General features: G+C 37.8%; 1 protein-coding gene across 3 annotated transcripts in view; it reads left to right on the top strand.

Moving 5' to 3' along the window:
- CNTNAP2 (contactin associated protein like 2) overlaps nucleotides 1-18,228 on the top strand; it is a 1,021,862-nt gene that overhangs the window by 902,098 nt on the left and 101,536 nt on the right. For all 3 annotated transcript variants that reach the window (XM_030970934.1, XM_030970935.1, XM_030970936.1), the window contains one exon: nucleotides 3,618-3,788. In XM_030970934.1, the coding sequence (XP_030826794.1) occupies nucleotides 3,618-3,788 (171 nt within the window). The remainder of the gene's footprint in view (nucleotides 1-3,617; nucleotides 3,789-18,228) is intronic.

Here is an 18,228-nt window from a genome sequence, read left to right as displayed (position 1 = left end):
AAAACTTATCATTTATAGTTTTCTTTCTAAATAAACTGCCTTTCCCACCTTCTGTCTGATATTCCTCCTGCCATTCCTCTATCTGTTTAAGTTCCAGTCCCAGTTTTCTCCATCTACAGCTTGTCAGCCTAAAGTGGGAGAAAAATGCCTGTAGGATCAATATGTTCAAATCACTTGAGGAAAGAATTGTGACAATGTACCAAAGATATTTTGAGGCACAGTGACTGATAAAAGTTCCTAGTAAGAAACTGTAATAAATGTGTGCAAAGTGGATTTTTATACAGTATTTCCTTAGGGAGGCCATTTCTTATCAAAAGATATAATTTTATTACAAAAATCATTATTTATGTTTGGCAAAACATTTCTATTGTATTCTTAATAAAAAGACTTTTTCCCTTAAATTGATTTGAGATGAATGTATACTAGAGTGCAAAAATATGATTCTGTCTTCATAGGAATTTCTCATGAATAGTCTTTGAAGATGCCTCTCTCAAGGTGCAGATTCTCCAATTCTGTCTGCATTGTTTATATTTATCCTCTCACAAATAACACCTGCAGACAAGATTTTCTGCAAAGTCAAATCGTAGCATTTTGAATTAAATGTAAAATCCTCAGTGATGGAGCTCTTCAGCAGGCTGGATGTAGCTCTAAATAAAAATTGATTCCTTTTGTTTCAATAAGAAGGTGATGAAGGCTCCATCTGAACCCACCTGCATATCTGGCCCTGCAGTGGCACTCCGAAGCAGCAGTCCTTTTTGCAAGTGTGCTGCGGTAAAGGTGTGAAATCTTTGCCATAGGGCTGGACTCTGCTGGATAAATCCATAAACAATACCAATGCTAAAAACTCTGAAATGTCCAACTGGTCACATACAACAGAAAACTACAACCCTGTAAAGGCAAACCAGCACCTGGGTTATGCACTCTCACAGTTAAGGATTTAACCCACAGCGTCCCAGCATTACAGACTACATCTATGTCAAATTGCATTTAATGGTTTCACATTTGCAAGATAATTAAAAATATGTAAATACAATGCTGCAAAATATACAGCTGTTTCATATAGCAGGTCCTACTCATTTACTTTATTGAAATATTAATTATAATAATACACTGTGTTGGTCTCTTTTGGTGAAGCAAGGTGGCTGGGACACTTTTCTCGCTGAAGAGAGATTTATCTCCAGGAGTACTTGAATTTTATAGCTCTCACATTCACAGCAATTTTACTTGTCATGTGTTCTTCATATTTTAGGCTAAGAAGTTTGGTAATATTCAAGGAATGTAAAGCTAGGATCTAAAATACTTATTTAAGTTACAAAGACATTCAAGCATTTCTACAAGGTTATTCAGGGCAGCTAAATTAGCTCCCGAACAGAGATTGTATTAATATATTCCTGGCTTTTTGTCTGAGTCCCAATTATTTCATGTGAGTTTATTCAGTAAAGTAAAATCTTTTTTGAGGGTTTGCCAGCAGCTAGCATATCTGTAGGTCCCAGGAAAATAAAATAGAGGTGTCCAGGTACATCTGCAAATGGAAGAGCCTATACAAAGTCCATCTGGACCCTGTATTTACAGATTATTGACAAAGCACTCACGCATCTAGACCATAAGCAACCCTAATATTGAGAGAGCACTTTGAAAAGTGAGAGAGAAAGAGACCTGAGGCCACGAATGAAAATAAAATTCAAGACCTTTTTTATCCGTGCTGCTTTAGCACTGGGCATGTTTTCAGAGAACAACCTTGCAAATAATGAGCAGATATTTCTTGCCCATGCAGGTTTATGATATGAAGATTATTGACATTTCTATAGAAATCATTATTAGCATTCAATCTGGAAATTACTCATTTGTATAAGGAGGGTAAATAGTAATACATGTTGAAAACTAGCTGATCTAGCCTAACTGGTTAATTCACAAACCCATGCCAGTTTCATGAATGCCTATTTCTTCCCATTTTCACTGCTAAAATGTGTGTTTACACATACACACACACAAAATCTCAATTACAATTTTCCTCCTGGGATGCATTGAACTAAATGGAAAATGGCTTCTTTTTCCAAATACCCTAAATCCTTGAGAGGGGCAGAATTATAATGGAGGGTGTGGAATAGTACTATGGGAAGCAATAGTATGCTTTTATTTATACCTAAAAACATTCAGATGTTCAATTTAAAATTGAATAGAGACTAATAATTACTCAAATAATAAAACTTCTGGAATGAATGTGGGCCAGTAGTGCCATATATCATCACAGCTGATCTTGTGAAGCTTCAGCCACCCTCATTCATATTCATCCAGTGCTAACCAGACAAATAATAGCATTATCACTTACTTCAGTAATCAAACAATGGAAAACCAATATCTGGGACTTTGGACTGGAATGGAAAGTAGTAGTATTGTATTTATTAGCTGAAATACGAAGGATTCAGCTGTGATGACATCATGAGTGATATTCTAATACATTTCTGAAGCTGGATACATAAGCATTCTGATGGAACTAGAATGAGTTGTTTCAGTCTCTCATTGGCTTACTCTATCACCTATATCATCATCACAGAATCATTATAACATGGCCTGGCTTGGAAGAGACCTTAAAGATTTTCTAGTTTCTACATCCCTGCTGTGGATAGGGATACTTTCCACTAGACCAGTTGCCCAGAATCCTGTTCAGCCTGGCCTTGAACACTTCCAGGGATGGGGCATCTGCAGCTTTTCTGGGCAACCTGTTCCAGTGCCTCACCACCATCACCGTAAAAATTTCTTTCTAATATCTAATCTAAACCTACTGGATATCAGCTTGAAGCCATTCCCTCTTGCCCTGTTACAGTGTGCCCTTGTAAGAAGTCCCTCTCCATCTTTCTTATACCTCCCTTCGGGTACTGAAAGGCAGCAATTAGGTCACCCCAAAGCCTTCTCTTATGAATCTTATAAGATTCTCTCTTATTAAGAGAATCTTGCCTCCTCTTATATCTCATGACTTCTTTTTCGCATTGTAATACTACCTTGCACTGAATTTTACTGTCATTCTAGCTAAAATACAGTAATAGTTCTTGGACGTTATTAATTATTATATTTCTCCAGTGGGAATGTACTAGGGGACTATTAGGTGCATATATTAATTGTGTCTGTATTGATTAGCTTCATTTACTGGATTTTTCCTGTGATTTAAATTAATTGATTTCTGATAGACATGGCTACACTTTCAGGAGGGGGTCTAGGTGTGTAGAATAATTTTGAAGACAAGTAAGTCACACATGCAGCAATATATGAAAGCAAAACATGTGTCTGAGGTGAGGCAGACACAAAATTAGTGTTTTGGCCCTCTGTCATGATCTCCTATGATAATCTTACTATAATAAACATCTAATAACAATGTTTGAGTATGACTAGATATGATAAATTAAGAGCTTGAAAATAAATTTACTGTTAACATGCTCTGTCTTCTGAAACCTGACACACCATGCCCAGGAAAACAAAACAGAGGGAGCAAGAATCAAGGTGCTTGGGGTTCTTTCTTCGGCACAGACAGCACCGTAGCATAGATGAACCTTAAAATATACAACTTTTCCAATAGCTTCAAGGGAGCACTGAAACATGTCTTTCCTGTCTATCCTCTGCAGGAAATTACTGGAACGCAGCTTCTTTTGTTACTTCATCATCTTACCTCCACTTCTCCACCTTCCAAGGGGAAACCAGTGCAGACATCTCTTTCTACTTCAAAACATCAGCCTCAGATGGGGTGTTTCTTGAGAATCTGGGCAACACTGACTTCATCAAACTGGAGCTGAAATGTAAGTATAGGCTTCCTATTACTGCTCTTGGCAGTTGAAGAATTATGTTGGATAGTAGCTTTTAAAAAATGTGCACCATTTAGTAAAATGTGCAAGCTGTCTAAATCCTGGAAAAGCTTCCAAATCAAGCTGCTTGACATGTTTTCAAGTTGCCTTTTGTGAAAGGAGTACTTGAAGTATATTTGAATTGTTTATTGAGGAGAAAATACGAAGACAAATAAAACTGGTAACATCAATTACAAAAATAACACTGACCTGAAAAGGGCTTTCAAAATTGCATGTCAGAATTATTTCTTCAAAATTTATGTCTTCGGCTCTGTGTGCTTTTCTATTTTATTTCATGGTTGCTTTGGAAACAGGGGAAAGAAGGAAAAAAGAGGCACCATCCTAATCAGCATTGCAAGGAGCCAAAGAGCTGAAAACTTGCATATGATATTTAAAAGCCATAAAATATCTCATAAAATAAATCTCTATCAGCATTATCTGTAAATAAAATTCCTGATCTGAAAAAGAGGGTATAATGACACCAAGAGGCAAGTCAATTTTATTATTCAAACAATTTTTAATGGCCCAGGGGCAAACTTTCCAAGGAAGGTGCTGAAATCCTCAGCCGTGCCTGAATTCTCCTTAGTGGAGTTGAAGCAGTTGAATTAGGGGGAAACATGTTTTATGTCTCCTTTGTTCTCCCCTGACCCTGCCATAAACAGGAGCAGGGAGAGGCACTCTGTGCTGTGTGTGGTTGTTATTACAGCCTCTAGCAGTACATTGCAGCCTCCCTGCACTCCAGCACTGGGGCACTGGGAAAAACATGTGTGCTTCCTTTCACTGCAGGAGCTGCTCATGGATGCCAAGGACCTAGATCTAAATGTTGAAGCACAAAAGTCAGCGAGTCATTAATGTTGAAAGAGAAGCAGTTGGCTTGTGGACCCTAAATAATCTGTACTTTTATGCAGATTCAATGTGATTTACATACACAATTTGAAAGCAAAGAGCCATTTTCAATGCTTTACAAAGTTTAAACACACAAATCAGAATGTAGAAATTTAGAAACATCTAAGAGGCTCCTTTAAAATGCATTTAATTTTTCCCTCCAGGTAAGAATAAAATGCCAAGTTCCATTTGGATGGCTTTTTTCCCTTTCTTTCTACAACAAATTTAGTTCACATTGCTTAATCCAATTTCTCTAATCTGCAACCTCAGTGAATCAAAATTGCTCCTATTAAGTCACAGGGAATAGTCTTATTTGCTTTACCAAGGGTCAAAGCCTTTTAATAATAAAGTGGCAGCTATTTTTAATTTCCCTTTGAATCTAAGTAGTACTTACAGTCAGCTGAGGTGGGCATCTTCAGAACTTCTTGCTCTTCTACTTTATGGAAGGTGTTCTCAACCACTGCAATCAGACCAACCATGCTGTTGGTCACTTAGCTAAAAAGTGATATTATCAGTGTGTAAAGGTGACTTGACAGCAACTAATTTTCTTTTGAGCTCACCTCAGGGTAAATAATAATCATGCTGCAGTGGCTTGCTGAATAGATGTACCAGTTCAAGAAAGTGGCAGTGTGCTCAGAGTATCATTTTACAGGACTTTCATTTTAAACCTTATTAAACCTATGCTTGAGATCCACTGACTTTGCTGAGACCTGACATATGCATAAATTTAACCTCTGCCTCATGTCCCTGAATCTAAACTTCAGATTATAAATTCCTGATGGAAGAATTTGAAATATCATCTGTAAGAAAAGATGAAAAACTACGGTAAGAACTATGTAGACTGTATTTGCTAAAAATAAAAAGCAGTTCATTTGGTATAGTTGCATTCACTCTACCCTTTTTCTCTGGAGACTATTGCTTGAAATTTTCAGAGCCTCTGGAAAAGGCCTTCCTGTGACTTAAGTGTTCTACAGGTCACAAATGAAAAAGTGGGTTCAGTGATAAAGAGAAACTCACCCTCTCTTCTGAATTACACATTTATTAATGAATGTTTGTTTTACGTATTTTTTAGTGTTTTTTGTTCTAGTCTGCACTTATGGTTTTCTGCAATTTATTTAAATGAAGAGTAAATTTTCAGAATTTCAGAAGTACCTTACGTGGGTCTGCAGTAAACTTTGCTGCTTCTTAAGCCTGTTTCTTTTTTATAGAAGTCCTGTAAAATTAATATGTGAATTTGTTCCTAAATAGGAACATAAATTTATGTCAGTAAGGTAATTACAGAATTATCCCCAAACTCTGAAGAAGCTTTCCTTTGGCAAACTGATTTTTAGCTACCTATCACACTCTCTAATAGAACAGCTATTTTGTATTAAAGGCTTTTTACATAAAAAGACCATCTTTTTACATGAAAAGACCATCACCACATATTTACTGAAAGCTGTTGTGATTCACCCAGTGGATTGCTTTTGTCTGTTCATTGTCTTCTCGTACAGGTACAGTTCTCACTGGGGAAGGATGACTTCCTACAAAGCCTGTTCTCAATTTCTTTACTTTTTTTCTTTACTTTTTTACTTACATTCCAAAAGGAAAATGTTAAAATCAGCATCCCGCATGTACAAATTCTATTTTCTTTTCCCTTATGTGTAAAATAGCTGTGTGCACCTGTAATACATGGTTAATGATGCATAAACTGAGCTCTATAGACCATAAACAGAAAGGTTCTACAGCACCCAGTATTTTAATCAGCTTGCTTCACTAGGTGAATGCATTAGGGAAACAAATCATTCGGTCTATTAAAATTCTTAGCTTCAAGTCATTGGAAAGGCGTTTGCATGTTTTATTCTGAGCACAAAAGTGGTTACTACAAACACCCATTAAATAATTTTACTGCATTCTGTCTTTGAGTCTAATAATTCTAGAGTCTTATATTGTCTTAGGATCTAATAATTGCAGATTTTCTAACTCTCCTGACCCATATGAAAAGGAGGGGACAGTTGCAGTATCTTGAAGAGTAACTTCACATGCCTTCAGCAAAACCTCAGATTGCCATCTCTGAGGAGGGGGGGGAGAGGAAGGAAGGGAAGACCATGTTGGTTTTTTTATTTTTATTTCAGAAATAGCTTTTGCAAACAGCTGACAAGGAGTAGTGTCAAGAAAAAAACAGGGATAAAATGCTACTATGGATGTGGCTGAAGACTTTAGCTATTCCATTTATCAAGCAACTCCTCTGGCAGGCTTGTAGTTTTCACCATGCATGGAACAGCTGACAGAGATGTAGAATTACCTGAAGCCTCAAGTTTTACATACACCAGTAAATTTACAGGACCCCATTGTTTTCATAGCTGGCTGGTCAGCTGACAATGGCTAGGATTGCTTAGAAAAGTGGTAGTTGAATAATTTTTCTGTAAGGCAGGGCTTCCATTTCTGGTCAAAATTTACAGATTATTTTAAAATTAAAACTGGTTTTTAGAGTGAGAAAGAGAGGATGCATTCTCTTTTAGAATGTATTCTCTTTTTTTATATATATATATTTTGTACATTTGTGAAATATGGACTGAAGATTTTAGAGTTATGACTATGAAAATGTAGCTACTTCATACCTGAGATGCTTGTCAAATAAATCACATTTGAATTTTCTGGTTGAGAGATATCCCAAGTTTTGGAAAAGATTTGCTCCTGAAAGCAAATTTTGAATGGGGCGTATTTCTGGTAATTTGGGAAGAAGCATCTACCATCACTGTTTCCAGAAAACTCTCTCAATGACACTGTCATATAATTCTGATCAAAGAGATATTCTACTCACTTCTGTAGCTCCTCTCATCCCAGCACCTCCAAGAAATCCACAGACACTAATGAATTGTGTCTCCATGTTACTATTCTGAAGTAAACAGCAAGTCACTTTTGCAATTGAAAAAAAATGAGGCTTAGAGGTAAAGGTCAGCTTGTGTTTGGTCCTGTCATTAACATGGAAGAGAGGAAAGATCTTTCTTATTAATTTTTGTAAAAAGCTGGGAACATTTATACCCACTGTATTTAGGGATGTCACTTGGCTGATAGCCCCTAAAAGTGCCCTAAATGTCTCCCCAAGGAGGGATCACTGAACTTGGCAGCTGTGAAAGAGATCATGAGGAGTAGCTTGCTAATGAGAGCAGCGGCATGGCTGCAGGATGGGCGTACTTGCTCTGTGGGCAGGGGATGCTCAGAGCACTGTAATACCTGACATTTGCACATGGAAGGTCCCGTGCTGCTCCTGGGGCTCAGCTGTTTCTACACTACTTAGTTGAGACATAAGTAACTCCTCCAAAATCAGACAAGTGACAGTGACAGACTAGGGACCACGATTCCCATGGCTGTTTGGTTCTGCCCAAAAAGTGTTCATTCCTCCAGGCTGAATGCTCTAACACATGACTGATTAATAAATTTTCTTGCAAATTTTAATAATTCCATCACGTCTTTTCTCTAGAGGCATCCTAAAACACAATTCTACCACATCAATGAGGTTTCCACATGATGCGCAAAGTCCCATATGTTAAAATAAATGCAGCTTATGTTTTCCACTGCTTGGTTTTTCACCTCAGTAAGGAAACTGGTGTGACCTTCATTGTTTCTTTTAATTGAGTTGTTATTTTGTTTTCCTAGCAGAAGGTCACTTTTCTATAAAACACCCCCCTAGGAAAGCATGTTGCATTAGCCACATGTCAAAGAATGCATAGGACACTGAGGATTCTCTTCTTCCCAGAGGCCCACAAGAAGTTATTAAATTAAGTGGAAAAATATTACATTTCTTCTGGGAAATTTATGACCCAAATGTTTTTACAACAGTACTTGCAAGCTGTCATTCTATTCCAGGACAATAGGAAAGTTTCAAACAAACAAAAAGAAAACCTGGTCTAAAGAACTGCAAGCACTATTCTTTGAAAGACAAGATTCTGTTTCAGATGAGGCAGGTGATGCAGAAATGCCTGATATTCCAACAAACCAATTTATGACTCATCTGAGAAGAGCAGTTCCACCTCTATTTTGTTCCAAATTAGCAGATGGGGATAGGTGCCCAGTCTGGCATGTGGGAGCCAGCCAGAGGCAGCAAATAAGCAATCCAGCTGGGGAACAGGCTAAAACTGACCAGTGGAACATCTTAGTCACAGGGCTGTGGGGAAATTAAGGCCACCTTCTGTAACTGGCTTGGATGCTGGCAGACTGTAGTTACAGGTTGCTTTACTTTGGTGTCCCTCAATGTCAATATAGCATTCATGACCTTCACTATACAGTGCATGCCCTCAGCATTACCCCTCGCCTTTCAAGGGTGATTGGATGCCTTTATCATTGCCATAAATGCCACTTTAAAAGTAATCATGTGCAGTGTCTTATAAATCAGTTACAGCTCACAGAAAGTTCAATGTGGGGACTGGTTGACATGCAAAGAGCATAGTTATCCCTGACTTTGCTTTGCACTAAAACCATGCAACACACAGCAAACCATTGCTGGCACTGCCACTCAGTAGTTCATCTCAGCTCTTCATCCTTATTACCAGTCTACTTCCTCTTACATGCTGACACTGCAGAGGCTTTGTTACCTTCCTCATGTGTGCTAATCATTTTTATGCAGAAAGTAAATATTTGCTATGCTGCACAAAATTGCCAGATGCTATGGCATATGACTGAAACAAACCTTCTGGGTCCTTGAGTTTAGGATCCTCACAGTCACAGACAACCAAAATGCATAACCTGTGTCTAGCTCCCTAAATTTATGCAACTCTCTATTGAAAATAGTTTGAATCTTTGCCAGCTGGACAACTGTTTCTGACTCACATCTTTGTTTTTTAGAAGTCTTCTAGTTTGGTTTGCATCTTTTCTTTACAGCCATGCATTCTTGTTTCAGTATTGTTCTTTGGCTGAACTAATTGTTTTCACATCCTAGCATTTACTCTCCCCTTGTATGCTTGTGGTGGAATCATATCTTCTCTCAGCTTTTAATTGCTGTGTTAAGCAAGAAGAACTCACATAATCTCTTCTCATAAGACATTTTGTCTTGCTCCATTCTCTGGTTAAGTTAATAAGGTCCTCCCTACTCACTGCACCTTGAATTCTTTCTTAAACACAGGTAATCCAAACTATTGACATTAATTCTGATAATGGTTTACCAGTGGCCTCCACAATGACATTAATTCTTGTGCTGTGCATCTGTCCTAGGAATTTTTGGCTGATTACACTGGGATACTGTTTGTTATGTATTATTTTCTGGCCTCTCCAACCTTGTGTTACTGGACAAAAAAAAAAATAGACATATGCTAACTTCTTGTGCAAAGGTATTTATTATAATACCAAATATGACTTGACCCAAAACAAATTAGAGGTCCTCTAATTTTCTGATGACCTATGCTTCACCCATCTCATGAATAATCTCTGCAATTCTGTTTTCCATCCCTGCTCTTTTTGGAAAAAGAAAATCAAATATACTAAATCTATAACAATTCCCTTCTTCCAAAAATCAGAAGATTTTTTTAATCAAAGAAGGATATCTATTGTGTTGACTATGCTAAACCCATTATATGCTTTCATATTGTTTGTTTCTGCCTTACATTAGGCAATGATATCTATTTCACTCACTGATTTTATGGGTAGTCTTACCTTGATTGACTGCAGGGCAAAATCTTGTCAGTAAGTAATTAAAGATATGGTAATTCCATTAGTTTACATGTTCTTCATAATTACCTGTAATTTGAAGTAAAAAGACTCCAAAAAACTCTCATTATTTTATACCCTTATGCAGGCTGATGTGAACCAAAGCCCACCACAAACATCTCAGCTCCCCCATCTCCAGAATACATCAGTTATGAGAGCATCCAGACAGTTCCTCTTGCAATTTCCACCTGGTGTTCTCCTCTTGGGACAAACCTCTTTGCCCATCAGAGAGAGCAGAAAGGAGGGGTGGGGGAGGATGCATACGAACACCTGACTGGTTTTGTCACTGTCACTCCTACCTTTAATCCCAGTCACCAACATCATGCCATAACTTGAAATGCTGTGAGTGAGAAAATCTGAAAGGGTCCAACCATTGTTTCCTCAGACTCCGTGGCCTGAATCCAATTGGTCTTCTGGGCCTAAATTATTCAGATATTTTTGAGAATCATTCTTCTAAGCGGATAAAGAGACTCTTGGTATTCTGAAAATTACTTCTTTTCTTTAAGTTGAACTTTTTTGATAAAGTGTTAGCAATTGTTCTGTTAGCCTATTGAAAGTCTAAATTAGTCTTTATTGGTTTTACCAAGGCAATTCAGTTTTAAAGTAGAAAAAGGTTTTCTGTGACTAGAAGATTAGCTATAATGAAAGTAGAGGTGTTTTTAATAATAATACAGTGGTATCCATGGTGCTTAAAATATTTATGCACATGGTTAATTCAAATTATGCCAACAGACTTATTCAAGTAAATACAATTATTTTCCCCCTGGGTGTTTGTAGGTAGATGCTAAATGTTCATATAGAGTTCCGGCCACAGATTTTCCTAACACTTTGCAGCATTTCATTATGGTCTAAATGGTAGTTTAAAAAAGACTGTTTAAATCATGATGGAAATTAATTCATTGTTAAATCATGTTCCATTCAGGTTCTGTCTTTTTATCTTGCCTTGCTACAGTTGTTCTAAGGAAAATGAATATTTCTGCTCCCAACTTTTGGTTTAGAAACTTTGAACACATATAGTTTCTTACATTTTAAAAGGAAATAAAAACTTAATGTAAAATTTTGTTAAAAAGTTAATAAAGTGGTAATCTATTTTTTAAGAGCATGAAGGCAGTTACTATCACAAGGCTGCCATAACACTATCTTGCATAATTTGGACTTTTTATACCCTCTTGATCTAAATGTCTTGACTTTGTTTTTAAAATAGAGCTTTTTGTTTCCAATCATGCACTGCAGACAGCTCTCTACTTGTATAAAATCTTAGAAAGAAATGTTTTATAAATACATAAATCCTCTCACTCACCATTTTATGTTTTCCACTGCTACAGCAGGAAACAGGAACAGGTCTCCTGTTGGCTTTACATTTCCTGAGACTCATGCATACTCCAGCAAAATAGTTCACAAAAGGTGGCTAAACCAGGCAGCTCCCTCACTCACATACTGCATCAAGTTTTCTACCTCTAATTACCATGAAATCTAAGATATTGTTACCTCCAACAGATCAGTTCTGTTTCCCACTCTTTTACCTCTCCATGATACTTCTGGTTTGTATTTTTAGTAGATACTTCTTCCTGCTGCAGGATAAAAAGCAAACAATACCAAAGATATCTTTTTCCATCTTGGGAAATCTATCCTAGATTTTGGCAACTATAAATTATTACAAATATATTTTCCAAGGCAGAAAATCTTTGACTCAAACTTTTGATAAAAGTTTGAGTTAGCTGGGTCCATCTACCCCACCCCCTCACACGCTCCCTTTTCATATACAGAGTTACTACACTAAAAACAAAATTGAGTCATATTTTTGGATGGCTTTTTTTATTGTGGTAGTAAATTGCATAGTGCAACAGAGTCCTTACCCTGATGGTGACCCTGGACAGCCACAGAGAAATAAATAGCCATGAAAAATTGCTTATAAAAGAGACACTACAAATGACAAAACTTTCACAGCCAGGCAGAAAAAACAATGAATTCATATCATCATGAGACCCTGCTGTGATGCAAAAGTTTTTCAGTAGCTACCACCCAGGCACCTAAACACCTTTACAAATCCTAGCCACAGTCCACAGCAGAACTTACAGCTAATAAACAAATTATAGAATAAGGAAAGCACCACAAAAGAAGAAGAAAAGGACACAGGGAATGTGCTTTCATAAAAGCACAGCACAGAAAAGTGATAGTGGATATTTAGTTTTCAAACCTGCACCAGGCTCTTACCACTTTAAGTATGATGCACAATTTACAGTTTTGACTGATTTTTATTGCATTCAAATGTGACATATTTGAGAGGGGCGTTGATTTCCTTGTGTCTGTTTGTAAGCACTTAAACACATTGCTCAACAAATTCAGAACTGTGCCAAGTTCATAACAATTTTTCATAGTAAAATAAGCCACTCTCTCCAGCTCAGACAAAATCTGATCTCATGAACATTACCACCTGCTTTTATTTTGCCTTCCATCCAAAAAAAATAGCTATCAGTTCCGCAAAACCCTTTATATGCTGCATGGGAGAGCTCTGTTCTGATGTCTCTGCCTCCCCCTTGTTGTGCTGCCTTCTGTTGTACAGGAGCAATTCAGTTTCATGGTAAAGTGCTGCAGTTAAAAGGATATAATGAAGTATATTATAAGCCACTACAGACAGGAGAACACACATCTCCTCCCCTTTTCCACTCAGTGCACTGACTATAGTTCCCTTTGTGTGAATCATCTGCCACAAAAGAGACCAGGAGATATTGCTGCTGTATTTTTTTTAAGCATTAGTAACTCTCATGAGATGAATCAACAGACCTTCAATGAGTCACCGTTCCTGTTCCTTCCTTCTTTCCAGGCAGCTAAGTAGTTATTGGAAGAGAACTAGCTGGATGGGAGGTAACATCTATCTGAAATTGTATTTATTGCCTTAGAATTAAAGCAAGCGGGTTTTTTTCAAGTCCTGCTCTAACCATCTAATGTTTGGCTTTAAACAAGTCATTTCACATCTCTTTTCTTTGGTTCCATTTTCATGCAGGACTGGTTTTTTGGTTTTTGGGGTTTTTTTTGGGTTTTTTTTTTTTTTTTTGTTTTGGTTTTTTTTTTTTTTGTTCTTACTGCTTATGGCTGAAAATTGCTGTATCAACTATAATACAACCATAAAAGTATGGAAGTTGTTTCCAAGTGCTTATCTACAAGACAGCTGCAGTGCAATTAGCATAACTGAAGTAATTAATAAATAATGATAATAAATAATTTTCTTCTTAGGGTATGTTTGGCCATTGCATGATCTTTTATGAGAAAACTTGGTACTTCCATTAACTCAATTATTTTTGTCCCCCAAAGCAATCTAATGTACTGTGTAGGAAGACTGGTATTTATTTTTGAGTGGTTCAATGGCAGTCAAGATTATTTCAAAGTGAGATAAAATAACTTTGTTATTATCAAAATCAAATCCTTCCTAATCTTTGTCCTTACACAGATGTTTGCTCATGATGAAAAGGGTGCTGTACTGAGTTCTGATGTCCCTTCATTTTGAGCTCCAGTATAGCTATGCCTTTCCAAAATATTGCAAGTTGTGTAAGTGCTTGTCTGCCAGTAGAAAGGGAACTGCTGTCTCTCTGCAAGACTAGAGAAGCCAGGAATTTTTTTTTTTTTTTTTTACTACCTTGCACCTGGAGAGTTTCTGGCCAGTTTCAGGTAGCCTGTGTGCTGTGTGCAGAGCAGTACAGTACTTCTGAGTCAACTGGTATATATTGTATATTTAAGATTAAAATCACAGGTGAAGATAATGAGGCTCGGCATGGATACAATAGGCAAAGGTTATTGCAGTGGAGAGAGTCTATTCCAACCTAGGAAATGAAAGAAAAAAACCCAGCTAGTTATTCAGTCAGACAGACAAATATATCAAAATATGTTTGATCAGTCATAAAATGAATCAGTCATAAAATAAACCAGTCATAATTTTTTTTCATAATTATGAAAGAATTATTTAACATATTTGGTTCCCATTAATCCAAAGATGTTTTGTTCCTGCAAACTGAAATAAGAATTTAGACTTATTACCTGTCCAGTTGTTGAAATTACTGGTGCAGCTGTAAATGATACTAGAAAAAAGATATTAAAGTATTGTGAAGGAAGAAGGACAATAATGCATTAAAGTTCACTCCTTTTAAATATATAGCAAAGCAATTTATTTGTGCACAGTCTTGTCTTACAATGTAACAACATAGTCATATGCATAAGAAAACAGCAGCTCTTGCTGAATCAGGTCAGCATCTCTCAGTAGATCTGATTCCCTGTCCATTCTCAAGGAAATGTCACTACAAGTTTACAGCTGCCAGATGTAGATGCTGCACACAGCAGAGACTGAATCAAGTGCCTTCAGGCTGCAGACCAAATGGTGGAGAAAATGAGGATCAAAAATATGAGGATAGACACTTTAGGGGGTGCTTTTTCCTGCATTCAACAAAGCGTTTTCCTTTATTTTTTATTCTGATATGATGGTTTTTTTGGTGTGCAGGATAATTTGAAAATTTCAAGATAAAAACAAACTGAAAAGGTCATAAGAAGCTTCAGACATTCTGAAGAGTGATGTATTCTTAATGAAATTGCACAGGAATTGAATAAATTCTGTTCACCATAAATGTTCACCAAATCTTTAGTCTTTGGGAAAAAATCCACCCTTGGATACCCTATTTGTATCTTTTCTAAATATTATGTTATAATTTCTTCGAAAACTTTGATGACTAAAGCCATTCAGCTACGCATTTTCATTCCTTTACCTTCCATTTATAAGTTAATTTCCCTTCTCCTTTCTATACATGTTTATAGACTTCCTGTGACTGAAGGTAAAATGTGTTTAAAAATATTTCCTCCAGGCAGCAAGAATTTCACTGACAGAAATCAGTAATACTGTTACAGAATGTCAGAAATCACTAATATTTAAAACTAACTTTACAGATACATAATCAAAATGTCAATAGCTGTATTTCTTACTGTATATCCTTTCTTGCAGGGAAGTACTATTTTACCAATACATATGGTAATGTCTCTTCCCACACATCTCAAGTCCCTGAACATCACGGCAGGGACTGGGAGGAAAAGGTTTCTCTCATTGCAACTCAACTCAGCTTCAAGATTCCCTGAGGAACGTGAACAAACATAGGGCCCTGGGATTGACAAGATACATCCCATGGTCCTGAGAGAATTTGCTACTGTAGTTGCCAAGCTATGCTCTGTGATATTTGAAATATCATGACACTCAGGCAAAGTCTCCAATACTGGGAAAAAGTAAAGAGAACCCTGGGAATTCCTGGTCAGCCTTAACTCTCTGCCTGGCAAGATCATAGAACAGATCTTCCTGGAAGCTGTGTCAAGGCACATGCATGGCAGGGAGGTGATTAGAGACAGCCAACGTGGCTTCACCAAGAGAAAATCATGCCTGACTAACCATCAGCCAGTTCTCTCAGGATTCTGGGGGAACATCTCATTGGGCTCCATAGACTTATGCATTTGGGTTCCTCAGATGGTCATGAACCTGATCTCTACTTACAGTGAGATGTTCTTTGCTCCCCCTGTCCCCATCCTGCTGTCCCCTGGAGAGGCATGGGAAGAAAGTTTGTCATTGAAGACTTGAAGGCAAAAGAAATGTTGAGTACCTCAGCCTTCTCCTCATCCACTGTTACCAGTGTACCACCACTGTTTATCAGGGGTGGGTGCACCTTCTTTGACCTCTCTTTTCTGGTTAACAGACCTGTGGAAGCCCTTTCTGTTATTCCTTGCATCACTTGCCAGGTTCAGCTTCCCTTAGCCTTCCTCAACTGTATTTCATCTCTGTTTTCTTCCCAGGTTTCCTGTCCTTGTTTCCACTGCCTGTGCATTTGATTCCCTCCCTTTAATTTGACCAGCACTTCCCTACTGTGCCATGCCCATCTCTTGTTTTCCCTGCCTGATTTCTTGCTCCTGGGGATTGCCAGCTCCTGTGCTCTATGGAAGACTTCCTTAAAGATCTGCCAGCTCTGCTCTGCTCCCCTGTCGCTGAGGGCAGTCTCCCTGGGAACTCGATTAAATATCTCCTTGTGGAGCTGAAGTTTGCTTTCCTGAAGTTTGCCTGACTTTACTCCTTACCTGATCCATATATCTCAGGACTGCAAAATCCACCTGTGCATGATCCTGATGCCTTGAGAGGCTACCAAGAACAGAGGCTAGACAGTGTTAAAGGAATAAAGTAGGTATTTATTAAAAGGCCTTAGAAGGATGCACCCTGGGCAGTACAAAAGCCCAGCTGTGACTCCACCCAAGATGGACGCCAGTCACAAGTTTTCACACTTTCATAAGTTTTGGTCCATTTACATGTTGTGGCTAATTGTTCAATTACAGCTTCAGGGTAAGAAGTCCCATCCTCCCAGATTGCTCTCCTCAATTCAACATTGTTTATACTTTTTGGGCCCAAAGTTGCAGTGCTGCAGGCTGGAAAAGGATTGTTTTGTCTAACTAAACTGTTGAGAGAACTTGCTAACACGCTATATTAAAGTTCAGAGCTATATACTCATGCAGTACAGAATCTGGAAAATATGAAAGCTACAACTTAAGGAATCAATCCCTTCAGGTCAGGCTGTCTCCAATCTTGATGTCCCCAATTCACTTGTTACGTTGGTGACCCTCAGACACAGATGGATTGTTCATTCCCTACAGAATATCAGTTTGTTCTAAAGGCTCAGAGAGACAACGAGCCTCACTTATATCTTGTGGGTAGATTTACACATGAGAAGTGGATCTTACGTAATATTAAATCAAAGCAATAGCTTTACTCATCCTTTTTTCCTTCTCGGCCCTTATGTAAATGACTGCCTAAGATTCAAAAGAATGTAAAGTTTTATGACTTTTCTTTATCTTACCTGTAACCCACAGGCAAATATAGAGTGTGTCTAGTCTGTACAATGACCCCCGATGTTAGAGAGATGCCTGAGCTGTTTCTGAGGAAGATATAGCATGTCCACATAAATCAGCATTCAGCTATGCTGGGATTGATCCTCGGTGCGGTGTAGTCTCTCATTAGAACTAATTACTGTTGGCACAGCATTGTGCTGATGCAGCTGTTCAGCTTCCAGAGCTGGTTCATTTGGCACTTAGCTCAGGGATCACTGAAGTCTTGGGCATGGATGCACACTGTCATTTGGTCAAATGAATGAAGGTTCTGCTCATTAGTTCAAATGGACTTTTCATTTGGGAATTAGATAAATGATGAAGCCATCCAGATGCTTAGTCCCATTATTGTAAATACAGTTATGCTTTTTGACAACTACCTGATTATTAACAGACAGCCAAGCTACGCAGTAATTCCTGTATTGCAGGCAACCAACTTGGATCAACAATTTTTCTCTGTTATGTTGCTTTGGTAGCTTTAATTTTAAGTTGTGTCCTTTGAGAAGTGGCCTCCTTAAAGCAGGTCCTGTGCTCCAATATGGCACTTCAGGGTAGCATCTGTAGCCCTTTCCACCTATTTCTGGCAGCCAGGAACAACCTACCAATGTTGTTTCCATGCCAGCATTGGCATGGCCTCTCTCAGACCTGTGCAAATGAGGGCACCGGGGAAGGAAATTTAGAGATGACATTGTGAAACTATCTTTAAACACAAAAATCTGAGTATAAGTGGGAAGGGTGGACAGGATAGTTACTTTCAAATCCTAGATTGCCTACTTTTCTATTCAGTCTTCTTTTCCATCTGTTAAAGGCAGTGGGAAGGATTGCAATAGCTATATATGTATCAGACCTGATCTTGACCATTTGATAATCTTGTCCATTTGATAGATTTTATATAAAGATATATAGGCCACTAGCTCTAGAAATATCTATCATC

This window comes from Camarhynchus parvulus, chromosome 2 (genome assembly GCF_901933205.1).
Source record: "Camarhynchus parvulus chromosome 2, STF_HiC, whole genome shotgun sequence".
NCBI classification, from domain to species: Eukaryota; Metazoa; Chordata; class Aves; order Passeriformes; family Thraupidae; genus Camarhynchus; species Camarhynchus parvulus.
Note: the sequence above shows the minus strand (reverse complement) of the source record. Positions and strands in the feature narration are given on the sequence as shown.